This window comes from Schistocerca cancellata, chromosome 1 (genome assembly GCF_023864275.1).
Source record: "Schistocerca cancellata isolate TAMUIC-IGC-003103 chromosome 1, iqSchCanc2.1, whole genome shotgun sequence".
Classification (NCBI taxonomy): Eukaryota; Metazoa; Arthropoda; class Insecta; order Orthoptera; family Acrididae; genus Schistocerca; species Schistocerca cancellata.
Window position 1 is genome coordinate 898,327,539 of NC_064626.1, and position 15,663 is coordinate 898,343,201.

Consider the following 15,663-nt stretch of genomic DNA (forward strand, 5'->3'; position numbering starts at 1 on the left):
CTGCTACGACGATTGCGCTGTCGTGGGTTGGAACTTCCCGTTTCCTGAAACGTCGCAACAAGACGAGAAAACATCTGTCGGGAAAGTAGGTTCTTGTCAGGATATCGCTTTCTATACAGTTCCGCTGCCTGCGTAGCATTTCGCCTACCTTCAACAATAGCAATAAAAGAAATGTTATGTCGATGCAGTTTGTAGAACGGACAGCCTTTACTGTATATCTACCCAACACAACAGTATTTAAAAGGACTAAACTACTGTACTAAACGTTTCCATACATAAGAAAACAGTACTGTAATTACTTTTATGCTAACTTACACACCCCCTAGATGAGTAGCATTTCTACCTACTCTTCGTTGGTGTACATTCTACTCCCACAACTCTTCAACTGACGACGGTTGACGGAATGACGGGTGTGCATTCTGCTTGTGTTTACATTTGTCCTCTGTCAACATCAGCACGGGGATATGTTCTATTACCCCGAATACCTGCACTAAGCGCTGGGAGCGTCAACGTCATTGTTGTGTTTTGTAACAAATAACTTTGTGTTTCGGTGAATGGCACACTGCGATATACTTTTGAATAAATCTTTAGGAGAGGAAATGAATTGCCGAATAAAAATACAGGGTGCCATTTAAAAAGTCATACAGCTGTTTATATCGTTGTAAATAACAAAACTACAGAGAAGGCAATCATGCTTATTTCTGTTCCCCTGACAGCTAAAGAACATTTGCTTGAAACATTTTGTAATTTGCATCTGGACAAACAGTTATTTAGGGTGGTCAAGATAAATGGGACACCCCATATACACTCCTGGAAATTGAAATAAGAACACCGTGAATTCATTGTCCCAGGAAGGGGAAACTTTATTGACACATTCCTGGGGTCAGATACATCACATGATCACACTGACAGAACCACAGGCACATAGACACAGGCAACAGAGCATGCACAATGTCGGCACTAGTACAGTGTATATCCACCTTTCGCAGCAATGCAGGCTGCTATTCTCCCATGGAGACGATCGTAGAGATGCTGGATGTAGTCCTGTGGAACGGCTTGCCATGCCATTTCCACCTGGCGCCTCAGTTGGACCAGCGTTCGTGCTGGACGTGCAGACCGCGTGAGATGACGCTTCATCCAGTCCCAAACATGCTCAATGGGGGACAGATCCGGAGATCTTGCTGGCCAGGGTAGTTGACTTACACCTTCTAGAGCACGTTGGGTGGCACGGGATACATGCGGACGTGCATTGTCCTGTTGGAACAGCAAGTTCCCTTGCCGGTCTAGGAATGGTACAACGACGGGTTCGATGACGGTTTGGATGTACCGTGCACTATTCAGTGTCCCCTCGACGATCACCAGTGGTGTACGGCCAGTGTAGGAGATCGCTCCCCACACCATGATGCCGGGTGTTGGCCCTGTGTGCCTCGGTCGTATGCAGTCCTGATTGTGGCGCTCACCTGCACGGCGCCAAACACGCATACGACCATCATTGGCACCAAGGCAGAAGCGACTCTCATCGCTGAAGACGACACGTCTCCATTCGTCCCTCCATTCACGCCTGTCGCGACACCACTGGAGGCGGGCTGCACGATGTTGGGGCGTGAGCGGAAGACGGCCTAACGGTGTGCGGGACCATAGCCCAGCTTCATGGAGACGGTTGCGAATGGTCCTCGCCGATACCTCAGGAGCAACAGTGTCCCTAATTTGCTGGGAAGTGGCGGTGCGGTCCCCTACGGCACTGCGTAGGATCCTACGGTCTTGGCGTGCATCCGTGCGTTGCTGCGGTCCGGTCCCAGGTCGACGGGCACGTGCACCTTCCGCCGACCACTGGCGACAACATCGATGTACTGTGGAGACCTCACACCCCACGTGTTGAGCAATTCGGCGGTACGTCCACCCGGCCTCCCGCATGCCCACTATACGCCCTCGCTCAAAGTCCGTCAACTGCACATACGGTTCACGTCCACGCTGTCGCGGCATGCTACCAGTGTTAAAGACTGCGATGGAGCTCCGTATGCCACGGCAAACTGGCTGACACTGACGGCGGCGATGCACAAATGCTGCGCAGCTAGCGCCATTCGACGGCCAACACCGCGGTTCCTGGTGTGTCCTCTGTGCCGTGCGTGTGATCATTGCTTGTACAGCCCTCTCGCAGTGTCCGGAGCAAGTATGGTGGGTGTGACACACCGGTGTCAATGTGTTCTTTTTTCCGTTTCCAGGAGTGTATATATTTGGACTTGAAGGTCTCTGGAACCATGCTGTTTCATTTGCCTTTATGTTGAAATCTCCAGCAGTTACGTTGTTGAACTTTGATCAGCGACATACGATGTAAAAGGGAGCTAAGTACTGTATTTATAACCGCGTATTGACTGAAAACGAGCTACGTTCACTGTAACCATCGACACAAGTTATTACATTGGGTTATTCGTGTGACAGTGTTCTACGATCGCCACTGTGTTGACTGTCCCGATGCTGTTCTTCACTTCTTCCCTCCTCGTGCTGAAATCTTCATTCCTTGAGTAAATCATTCTCCCATCGTCAATGATAATGTGTCAGACATGTAATGTCCTAAAAATGTTCAAATGTGTTTGAAATCTTATGGGACTTAACTGCTAAGGTCATCAGTCCCTAAGCGTGCACACTACTTAACCTAAATTATCCTAAGGACAAACACACACACCCATGCCCGAGGGAGGACTCGAACCTCCGCCGGGACCAGCCGCACAGTCCATGACTGCAGCGCACTAGACCGCTCGGCTAATCCCGCGCGGCTGTAATGTCCTAGTTGGTTTTGATCTTGGAGGAAGAAGAAATCTTTTCCACAACTAGGCAGGGAACAGAATCAGAGACCGCTGACCTATTTCCTGATCGATAGGTGTATTCCATTGTTCTACAGTTAATCAGAAGTGTCGTCATTGTGACTTTTACGAGCAGGGAATGTGAATACTGTCAGGGGTAAACCCTTCAGTGCTATTCAAAATAAGTAGACCCTGTTCAGCCACCAACTTCCGCATTCCCTGTCGATGACGTCATCAGAGACGGAGCACAATGGCGCTGACCACTGTAGTTTTCTTGACCCAGTATCAGATCTTTCGCTGTGTGGCTGACCAAGAGTGTCTCGGAGTATGTACCACCACCATATCTCCTTTTCTCGTAGGTACTGTCCACAGGTTTTGCCAGTTTTGTTTAATACCTCTCCATTTCGTTTCTTAAGTAGTCAGTTTTTGATTATCATTTTGAAACCTCAGATTTCAAAGCTTTTCATCATCATACCATCATTTCCGTTTACACTTTCCTTTCCTTAAACACTCTGAATATGCTCAGGATCCAGACATTGTCTTCTGTCCGCAGTTCACTGACCAGGATGTATATGCCAGAAACTTTGGTTCACCTGCTGGCCAGCCCTCAGTGATAAAAATTCATTTCACCTGGGGAGGTATTAACCGATAATCTCGGTACGAATGTTGTCAGATTAACGTGCGATATGGTTTCGGATAAGGGGGGTGGGGAGACAGGGGGGGGGGGGGGAGGTGACAGGGCGTTCTCTATTCAGATTCACGAACGATGACGGTTTGTTCAGGTCAGGGATGCCATTGTAATCGGTTCCAAGCGACACCTGCGTTATGCGCGTACACATACATTGCGCTGGAAGAAAGTGTGTGTCCTGCAAATTATGTCTCTCGCGGGCTTGTGTAGAATCTGTCACTTACCACCACCATCATCGATGAAAACCCTCGCAATAAATTGAATATAAAATTGCTAAATAGTTCACTACAATCAAATCTAATGCTCACACTGGCTTCGACATTTCCAGCACAGTCCTCGGAACGCTACTGGACGCTTATTAACTGTCGGATAATGTGTGACGTACGTTCACAGTACAAACCTGAGCTCAGCCGCTATCGTTCGTGACTCTAACTTTAGTTGTGTCTGAGTCATTCATTCTCCACCCGCTCTATCCTTCTTCGAAGGATTGAGATTTTTGCATGGATAGCTCGAGGACTGCTGGACCATGGAAAATAACGAGATAAGAAAAGCCACGACAGAGTTCTGCGTCTGCCAGTAATGCGAGACGGGGCAGTGGAACTCGTCCAGTACTCTACACCAAAAGCGAAATACCGGCCGCAATTCATTTGTTCGTCACGTCTTGTCGAACACTCAGATAAGTTGGGTACGACATTTCTAAACACTGTCAGATTGTTCCAGGACATGACCAACTAATGGGAAGATCTCGCACTAATAGGTAATTACACCGAATGCTGTTACATTGTGTAATCGTTTAAGGAAAACATGAACACTGCCCTTATATGCTTTTCTTTTCCCATTAATACTTGATCACAAGATTGACAACCAAGAACGTGAATAGAGCGTTTACACACGACACAGCGAACAAATGAATCATACGGCAACTATTCTGTATATTGCATTCGGACTGTACGATACTTCGTAGTGACAAACTGAACAATCGACAACGAAGTACGAGCGTAAGTGGAAACCGTCTCTCGTCACACAGTAGCTGTTTTGCGCTGTACTAAAACACATTTCTAAAGATAAGAAAATGACCGTATCAAGTAGCTGGGTGGGTCAATTCTCCCTGAGGAAAACACGTTCTGTCAGTTGCAGATGTATCTGATCCGCTTCCCTACAAGAGAAATTTCCTGTATCTCATACACTGACAATGGGGAGGAGAATATAGTAAGTCTTAAGGTTAAAGTCCTGTAAATAATATAATTACAAACTGCCAACAATGTCAGTTGGCGTATTTGCGTTTGCTGAAGGTATCAATGTGTTATCGGACGAAGGTATTTTCTGTAATCTAAAAGATGCCAAACGAATGTGGTCCTTAAGGGATTCGAATCCCGCTCCTTTCAAGTAAGAACCCGGTGTCTTAATTACTGCCGCACATCAAATTTTTGTGACATGCGACACATTTTACGTCTTTATACATAGAAACCGCCGGTAACCAAAACAGACAGACGCCGAATCTGGAACTTCTTCCGTAGAAGGCGCTACATACTAGTTGCTGCTTCCTGAGGTACTGATTATTGGTATTGACGATTGGACGATACTGCCAACGATGCATAAAATGCATCATATTCCGAAAAAACTACTTCGCCTAATCGAGCTAGACTGATCAGCAGAAATGTAGTTCTACTACATCACAATATTTCGTACCTGCCAAGGACGTAAATTGCCATACTTATTTGTAGCACAATGTCTCGTCCTATGAGACACTTAGGCATGTAATATTTGCATCAAACTTCTCGCAAAACATCAGGCTATTTTGTGTTGTTCATTTGGCTTGGCACTGATGAGGGAGGAGGGGAAAGGAAAAGTCAAAAACCTGGAAAACAGCGTCAACGAGCTTCTTTGTTTATCCTTTCGGATGCCCACGAAGATGATATTACTTTGGCAGAAGTTAGCAGCTTCGACTCCGGCGTATATATTAATAACTTTATTTTCCGTAAAAGACTTTTGTTTGAAAATGATAGAATAATCAAAGTTTTCACCATTAGAGATAAATCCCCTCCCATCCCATACTACATATGATAGCAAACACTACAAATATATTTGCCATATACATTATAACTGACATAATATCTTTGTTTAGTTAAATTTTTATCTCAGCTTATTTTAAAACAAGGATTTTACGTCCGTTTACGATTTTGATTTGAATATTGCAGTATAAATAATAATCCTAAAGACAGTAAAACAAGAAAACTGAATTCACACGAATGATTTTTATTATTCCATTAATAGTGTGTTTTGGTCTTCGGTTATTTAGTTTCCCGTCGTTATAACTTGCCTCCATTGGCTCATAAAAGCACAAATTGTAATTGTTTCAGTTTTCTCATATTGCTTATTCCTACAATAATTACATCATATAACTTCATTTCTTGCCATTTTGCTTCACATGGAAACCAGCTAATTCTTTATAATTTCCTTATTTTTCAAATAATCATAGATGCCAAATTTCCGTAAAATTTACGTGATAGAATAAGATTTGTAACACTGTGCTTTGCAAGGCACACAACTATCTACGTTGTGTTTAGGATATGGTGAGGCAGTTGTCACAACATAAAAACTCATTAATGCGTTAATTTTTATATCGTAAGCAGTCAGATGATGCACAAGTAGTCTGAAAATGTGTGTGAAGAAGATAGACGTTCAATAGATTTAAATGAACATAAAACTACGTGGAACACTTTATTTAATTCAACCAACAGCCTTAACGCCTAAAGAACATAAAATTAAGTAAATTAGCAAATTTCATGTCTGGCTTTCTTTCGACATAAATAAGTGGCATTCCTAAAATTACTTCTGAACGTAGTGGAAAACAACTTGTAAGGTTAATCGATTTTCTCAATGATGTGATACCGCGCTAAATAAAATGAATTTGTTTATTGAAAATCCAAGATTTTCTAGAGTTCTTGAGGGACCTACAAGGGTAATATTGACTTGTTTATTTTTCACTCATCCACAGGATTGTGTTTGCGATGCAGTGTTTTAGATTACAATTAGTATTTTCAATAAACCATACAATCGAAGCGATTAAACGCGAATAAAATGTCCTCCACTTGCAATTCTTACGCTCAATTTAGTTAATTCACTACCACAAGAGTTTCCAGATGTTAATACTACCTCGTTTTTTCCATTTTTGTTACATCCAGTGTTACAGCTCTGCTACTGGAATCTTCTTCCTGGTTCTTCTCCGGCTCCACTGACATTGCCTTTTTCTTCTTAATTCCTAATTTACCTGTCTTTAAACGTTTTGATTCTATCCACCACCTCCTTCTATTGTTCCCTAGCCTTGCCATATTTGCATATCTGCTGCACCTAACATCAATGATAATCGTTTACTAATAAATTATGCTTCTACAACGTCTATGTTTCCAGTCTTAAATTAACTGTTCCTTAATACATTATTAGATGTCCCAAGCACACGCCCCTTCGTTTGGTATGGGTTTTCGACATAGCTATTTTTGCGTCTGTTTTTCATACACCAGTCAATTTTTTATATTTTATATTTAATATTTCAAATTTCCTGTGGCACCAACTTTAATTCAGTATTTTCCTTTTTCATCCTCTCCGGAGTTCATAAACTTCATACATGTTATGTTTCGTAAGTACACTTCCAAAAATATCATCAGCAATCTCTTGACAATGTTCAATAACAGCAGAGTTATTTTTGTGAAGAAATATTTCTTCGAGTGTTTTAGTCTGCTTCTGACGTCTCCCTCCGCTGGCTATCTTGTGGGGCTTCCTACCTAGACAGATGGCTTTCTGTGGTGTGCTTAAAACAACTGTGTCCAAGTGCAGACTGTATTTCTGTCCGCTGTTCACTGTGTGTGAATAAGTCCACTACATTAATCACAACCCCGCCGAGCAAATATACCTATGTGGAATTCCAGCACATTTGAACTGGGCGAAACCTGCGAACAGACAGGGTGGATCGTTCTGTTTGCCCTTCACCAGAGCTCTGTTTGTTTTCCCCTATTCATTTGTTCAACGAAAGAATGATTAAAGTTCTATTTCTCTACATCAGTTCGTCTGTGCTCTGTCCATCAGTATAAACTGTGTAGTAAGTGTCGCGTAAATTCCACTTGATACCTCTAATCTTTCATTTCAACCAGAAGCGTTATGTCGTGTGCATTAGCACTGTTAATTGTTCCCTATGTCAGTCTGAAAAATTGGTTTGCGTCCTTCTTAATATGGGCTTGGCTACATCTGACAGACACTTTAATATATAAACTGTGCTCTGTTTAGTCGGCCTGTGTGTCCGAGCGGTTCTAGGCGCTTCAGTCTTGAACCGCGCGACCGCTACGGTCGCAGGTTCGAATCCTGCCTCGGGCATGGATGTGTGTGATGTCCTTAGGTTAGTTGACCGAGCGAGGCGGCGCAGTGGTTAGCACACTGGACTCGCATTCGGGAGGACGACGGTTCAATCCCGTCTCCGGCCATCCTGATTTAGGTTTTCCGTGATTTCCCTAAATCGCTTCAGGCAAATGCCAGGATGGTTCCTTTGAAAGGGCACGGCCGATTTCCTTCCCCATCCTTCCCTCACCCGAGCTTGCGCTCCGTCTCTAATGACCTCGTTGTCGACGGGACGTTAAACACTAATCTCCTCCTCTCCACCTCCTTAGGTTAGTTAGTTTTAAGTAGTTTTAAGTTCTAGGGGACTGATGACCTCAGATGTTCAGTCCCATAATGCTCAGCCATTTTTTTGTGCTCTGTTTAGATATTGTAGACTGCTCGTCTGCTTCTTTACCATGTCTCAATTCTTCTCAAAATTTATAAAATATTATTTTGTGTCTAACATAACCTAACCTTCTTCAATGCGCTGTCTACTACCACTAATACGAAGAACATATAAATCAATTTTTAACATGTTTTCATTGGATCGCTTTCTTGTCTGTCTGTCTCTCCAGTACAAATTTTGCAGTTGATTTTAAATTAACTTTCCAGTGAGCTAGGGACTTGAAATTTTAAACATAGTTCAGAACTCAATGACAGTGCAATAATGTGGGACTGGAAACAACATGCCTGGAACAGGGGAAGACTAGACTCAGCTTCCTGTGGTGTGCTTAAAACAACTGTGTCCAAGTGCAGACTGTATTTCTGTCCACTACAATGTTGACTCGCTTTCTTGTCTGCTATGTGGTGGAGAATACTTCGTGTACTACTGCCATTTCCCTCTTTTCCTGTTTCAGTCGTGAATGGTTCGTGGGAATTACAAATGCTGGAAATCTTCCGTGTGAGCTCTAATCTCTCCAATTATTTCGTTAAAACTGGTTGAGAAAGATGCGTAACGCCGAGCACCGCCTGTCGAATTGGAGTTCCTGCACGACGGCTGTGCTTAGCGGGTTGCGTCACAACCCCTACAGACGCAATGTCGTACATCACCTGCTGCAAAAGGCGTCTGCGAAAACTCATTTGATTTATAGCTGCACCTCTGTAGTGCATGAAGCCATTTTGATCAAACTGGGAAGTACAAGTATAATTTGCAATCTGGAAAAAACTACTGTAAGACCTCACTACCACCCATGAAACTGAGGTTGGAGCAATTTAAAACAAATTTTGTGTATATGTGACTCATTTGACTATGTTTTTACTAACTTGCTCTCTTGTCATTGTCTTTGTTCGGTACAAATTCGGTGCAATTGGTTTCTAACAAACTCCCTGATGAACTAGAGACTTGACTCTTTCAACATAGCTCAGAACTGAATGACAATACAATGTTGACTCGCTTTCTTGTCTGCTATGTGGCGGAGAGTACTTCGTGTACTACTGCCATTTCCCCCTTTTCCTGTTTCAGTCGTGAATGGTTCGTGGGAATTACAAATGCTGGATATCTTCCGTGTGAGCTCTAATCTCTCCAATTATTACCTTTACAGACTTTCCTCAAGCTGTAGGAAGAATGAGTCTATTGTTTGACTCAGGTGAAAGCAAACTGAAATAAACCTGAAATTTACCCGACGTGTCTGTCGTACTCTCATCAAGACGTTTAACATCGAAAGAAACATTTTACACATACAAGACTAAAAACAGAAATTGAGTACTTATATAAAAAATAAATTTTTAACTTAAAAAGGTTTTAGTTTTATAACGAATTAAAAAGTATAAAACAATTTCTCTTTGTCCCATACAGATTCTTTACAGATAGTTCGGAAAATTTTGTAATTGTGATTTTTAATAGCTACGAAAATTCTCATAAATTTTACAGCGAAAAACATGGGTCGCACGTAATATAAAATTGAGACATGAAGAATCACCCTCAAACTGTTGTCTTTTTCATGTTTCTAACGTTTTTCGTTAGAAGTCTGACAAGTACTTTCATACTTTTAACAATTCACGATCACAAATTTTCAGAACTATCTGTGTGAGATTAGATATCCGTATGAGGCTAAGGTAAATTATTTTATACTTTATAGTCCGATATAAAAGATGCTACTTTAAAAATTATTTTCAGTTAAATAACAATTTATTCGTATTATCGGTTATAAAATGTAACTTTAGAATTATTTATCAGTTTCCATTTTGCTTCTGAAGTCAAAATGATCTCCTTTCGGTATGCCATAATTTTAATTTCTGTTCTTCTGCTTAAAATCATTGTGGCCAGACGGTTACAAGCGTGAAATGTCACGTTCATAGCCCAATAGCTGTTGTATGTACACACTCGTCATCTCTTAAGTAATATCATAATCATAAGAAAAATTTTCTTTACTATCTAATTTTTTGTATATCGGATCGAAACAATGCGTTTAATATAACTTTTACAGGTATCTCATCGATTCCAATCGACTTCGTTCGTACACTAATCATTCAATGGTGTGTCGAACTCTGACACTACTATTGGATCACCCGCTTCTTAACATTATCTCCTCCCGTTCTACCAACATGACAGGTACATTTTTTGCGTCCCGCAAACGTTCCGAGTATTATGACTAGGTGCATTCTATTTTTTCCGCGCTACGTTTCTTTCAACTGCACATGGATCGATGTTGTGACACGTGCGCAGTGAAATACGAAAATACTACATTCAGATAAATAATTCGAGATCGAGAAGTAAGTAGATCTGAACACGCTTCTCCGAGAATCAAACATTTTCCCCTTTATGGAGAGTGTACTTTAAAAATATATTAAAGTCAAGGGCAATAGTCGCGGTCAGCAGGAGGTACTGGCAAACGAAAGAAAATAACGGTAGAAGCGTCTTTCAACTCTTCCCTACGTACACATATTCCTTTCTAGTCCCTGTAACGACTCAACAAATCTCATTAAATACAAACACATACACACACACACCTTGTGCCTTTAGTTTACGTCTCTGTACACTCCACTGTCACTGTTTAATCTTTTAGACCATCTGCATCTTTCTCTTTTCTCTTCCTCTCTTTGTGTCTTATTTCTCTGTTCTCATTCTCATGTCTCTCTTGTGGCTCTCTCTGCCCCCCTCTCTCTCTCTTACACATACACACACACACACACACACATACATTCACACACACCTTCTCTCTCTCACTCTCTCTCTCTCTCTCTCTCTCTCTCTCTCTCTCTCTCTCTCTCTCTCCCTCTACCTTTCTCCCTCTCTCTCATTTATTCACCGTCTCCTTCTTCTCTGTAGAAAAAAATAACCAAGAAAATGCCACCTCACTTAACTTCCCTTCAAAGAAGGTAACATAAGGAATGCATCGATGCTAATATAAACATATTGTATGTTGGTTATACCACATACTGACCATCATGAATGATACATATAAGTGCAATGCGGGAATACACAATAATCTGGTAATTAATTTTTGAAATAATAATACTATCAACAAACCGATCCACTTTCGAAAAGGTTAGCACGACGGTTTTATAGTTACAGTAGATGACTCTACAGATATTAAGCTTCTCATCTTTTATAAATCTAAAACCCAAATCCTAAGTAACACTACTCGTCTATGTCACCAACCAACTTTTTTATTTTTATTTTAAGGCCAATATATTTGTAGCTTATGGTCAGTTAACAATAACTGCTAAATTTCAAAATAATTATGTGTAATCATTTTGCAACTGCAAAACTTATATCAGTTGGAAAACCAAAATAGATAACATGTGAAAAAAGGAAAAGATCTCAAATAATTCAGCATTCACTCACTGCACAGGTTCCGTATACGTATTTGTAAATACACGCCCACTGACTTTTGTTTGTGAACAATAGTATTTGTTGTGGCATGAGATCTAGTCTGTAGTTATGTGGCTGGCTGGAATGTGAGGTGACTGTGGAAGCCTGTGTGACGCAGGCCGGTGGAGTTCGTGGCTCAGTACGAGTTCGTGGACGTCCGCGAGGCCGGTGAGCCGCTGGCGGGGCCGCGCCGGCCCTGCGCGCGGCAGTTCTCCGCCTCGCCGCAAGATGGCCTGCAGGAGCTCTCCACGCCGCCCAACGTCTTCCTGTACGGTCGCGGCGGCGCGCACAACATCAGGTGAGGGACAGTTCTTTCTCCTCCTCGGTATCAAGTACCTTTATTCCTGCGGGAGTAAACGCTGCACTGATGCCTATCGACAGTTTCAACTGAGTACCGTGCAAGCTGCCTACTAGTAAATTGCTTTCACAATTTAGTTTGTTTGTTTACTTAACCTGACCAGGCAATCGGACTGTTTAATTTGTACTCGCTCGGCCGAATTCACTTCTATCAACGATTGTGTTCCCTAACCAATACTACCACGATAACACCCGTTATTATGAGCATACTATTTGTGATTGACTGGGAAAATATGGAATTATAATACTTCAAATTTCATAACAAGTTTGGAATTTATTACTGAGTATTAGCAGCAAGGATTTCTAGCTCTTACATGCACACCATTGAAATCACAAGTCTACCTTTCATACACCTAAATCCATTCCTAAGTGTTAACCCAGTCCAACAGCCCATTTTGGGGCCCTTACTTTTTCTTGTGTATATCAATGACCTTTCGTCAGTAACATTACCAGATGCCAAGTTCGTTTTGTTTGCCGATGATACAAACATTGCAATAAATAGCAAATCAAGTGTAGTCTTAGAAAGATCAGCTAATAAAATATTTGTAGACATTAATCACTGGTTCCTAGCCAATTCCTTGTCACTAAACTTTGAAAAAACACACTACATGCAGTTCAGAACTTGTAAGAGGTGTCCCAAGAGTATATGTCTAACATACGATGACAAGAAGATAGAAGAAGTGGACAGTGTTAAATTCTTGGGATTGCAGCTAGATAATAAATTCAACTGGGAGGAGCACACCACAGAACTGCTGAAGCATCTTAACAAATCTCTGTTTGCAGGGCGAATTTTGTCAGACATAGGGAATATAAAAATGAAAAAGCTGGCATACTATGTTTACTTTCATTCCATAATGTCATATGGGATTATTTTTTGGGATAATTCATCAAGCCAAGCTAAAGTTTTCCCGGCACAAAAACGTGCAGTAAGAGTTATATGTGGTGTGAACTCAACAACATCCTGCAGAAGCCTGTTTAGGGAACTAGGGATACTAACTACTGCTTCCCAATACATTTATTCCTTAATGAAATTAGTCATTAAAAATATATTACTTTTTCAAACGAACAGCTCAATTCATGGAATCAATACTAGAAATAAGAATAATCTTCACAAGGATTTAAAGTCACTTAGTGTTGTACAAAAAGGTGAGCATTATTCAGGGACACACATTTTCAATAACTTGCCAGCAGCCATAAAAAGCTTAACAACCAATGAAATTCAGTTTAAGAGAAGCCTAAAGAATTTATTGGTGGCCAACTCCTTCTACTCCCTTGATGAATTTCTCAGTAAAACCAACAGATTTATATATATATATATATATATATATATATATATATATATATATATATATATGTGTGTGTGTGTGTGTGTGTGTGTGTGTGTGTGTGTGTGTGTGTGTGTATATATAAATATAACTTCTGCACCATTTCAGTGCAATAATGTGTTCATTGTAAATAAGGATTATAGTAGTTGTATTAAATGTTTATTACCTTATAACTTTTTAATTTTAATTTTAAATTCAGTGCATTAGTATTTGTAAAATGACTTTCATACAGTGTTCATTAAAAAATGATGATCATTCCACTTGGGATCTGTGGAATGGTACATTAGCTTATTTGTTTTAGTTGTAAATATTTGTCATGTATTGTTGTTTTTGACATGTTCCACATCCTGGAGGACTTCCGCACTACGGATCAATTGGAATGAAAGTAAATCTAACCTAATCTAAAACAGCGCTTAACTTCCGTGACCTGACGGGAACCGGTGTTACCACTGCGGCAAGGACGTTGGCTTCATATTTTAAGCTTACAATATTTCTGGTCTAATGTTTGAGGGGAGCGAAATAAAATTCCCTAGAAAATACGCGATGGATTTTTGTACGAATTTTCATAGTCGGGCGTAGAGTGGGAGACTGACTACTAGGGGTGTCAAATCGAGAAACTTGAAGCATAATTTTCTAGAAAAATACTTACTGGCTCGAGGAAAATCACAACAATTAAAAAAATTGAAGTTTCTGATTTGAGGCAAAATTACACATTGGAATTTGTCTGAATTTTAGAAATCAAACGAATAATCGGAAACAGACAAATGGGGTGACCGCTCGGCTACCTTGCGCGGCACTGAAACCCTTTTGCTTTCTTATGATCTATATACTCTTAACAATAAAAGATATTTAAATATGTTATATTTCATGATATCTGAACAAAACTTGAAAATGAAACAAATTTGAGATAAATCCGTTGCATGTTTCGTGAAATGATTTGTGTAAAATTAAAAGTTAAAATAAACTGGAGAAACATTTGAGTGAGGTGACACAACAACTGTACGTGATTTTGAGGATCATAAAATGAGCGTCAAATATTTCTCTAATACTTTTTTTTACATAATCATTTCACATAATGTTTGACTTTTACGTAGATTCACACTTTCCGTCTGCACTGTCACTGCTTTCTGCTTCCTATCTTCAATACAATGATCTGACAAAAGTCATGGAATACCTTTCAATATCGTGTCGGACCTCCTTTTGTCCGGTGTAGTCCGGCAACTCGACTTGACATGGACTCAGCAAGTCGTCGGGCGATATAAGTGGCCAAATCATTCTCTCGAATTGCCAGAATGTTGTTTAAACCAATCGAGAACAGCTGGAGCACGATGACACGTGTGGGAATATGAAGTCCATGAATGGCTGCAGATGGTTTCCAAGTGGCCGAACGTAACTATTTCCAGTGAATGATCGGCTCAGTTGGATCAGAGTAACCCGTCCATTCCATATAAACACAGCCCACATCATCACAGAGCCACAACCAGCTAGCACAGTGCCCTGTTGACAATTTGTATCCGTGGCTTCGTGGGGTCTGCAGGACACTCGAAGGCTACCATCAGCTTTTATGAACTGAACAGGCCACGGTTTTCCAGCCGTCTAGGGTCCAACCCAAATGGTCACGGTCACTGGATAGGTGCTGCAGGCGATGTCGTGCTGTTAGCAAAGGTACCCGCGTCGGTCATCTGCGGCCACAGCCCATTAATTCCGAATTTCGCCACATTGCCATAACGGATACGTTCTTCGTACGTCCTACATTGATTTACGTCTACATCTCCATAGGTACCCCGCAAGACACCGTGCGGTGCGTGGTGAAGGGTACCCTGTACCACTATTATCATCTCCCTTGCTGTTGTACTCGCAAACAGAGCGAGGGACAAACGACTGTCTATATGCCTCTGTATGAGCCCTTATTTCTCGTATCTTCGTGGTGCTTAAGCGAAATGTATGCTGGTGGCAGCAGAATGGTTCGGCAGCCAGTTTCAGATGTCAATTCTGTAAATTTTCCCAATAGTGTTTCTCGAAAAGAACGTCAGCAGCCAGTTTCAAATGTCGGTTCTGTAAATTTTCTCAATAGTATTTCTCGAAAAGAACGTCGCCTTCCCTCCAGAAATTCCCATTTGAGTTCTTCGAAGCATCTCCATAACATATAATCGTTGTTCGAGCCTACCGGTAACAAATCTAGCAGCCTGTCTCTGAACTGCTTCAATATCTTCCATCAGTCCTACATGGTACAAATCCCAAACACTCGACCAGTATTCAAGAACAGTACTCACCAGCATCCTATATGCAGTCCCCTTTACGAGTGAGACA

General features: G+C 41.3%; 1 protein-coding gene across 1 annotated transcript in view; it reads left to right on the forward strand.

The window, feature by feature from the left end:
• Positions 1-15,663, forward strand: part of LOC126112383 (uncharacterized) — a 515,907-nt gene that overhangs the window by 446,545 nt on the left and 53,699 nt on the right. Inside the window, exon 13 of the mRNA XM_049915011.1 lies at positions 11,790-11,969. Within this exon, the coding sequence (XP_049770968.1) occupies positions 11,790-11,969 (180 nt within the window). The remainder of the gene's footprint in view (positions 1-11,789; positions 11,970-15,663) is intronic.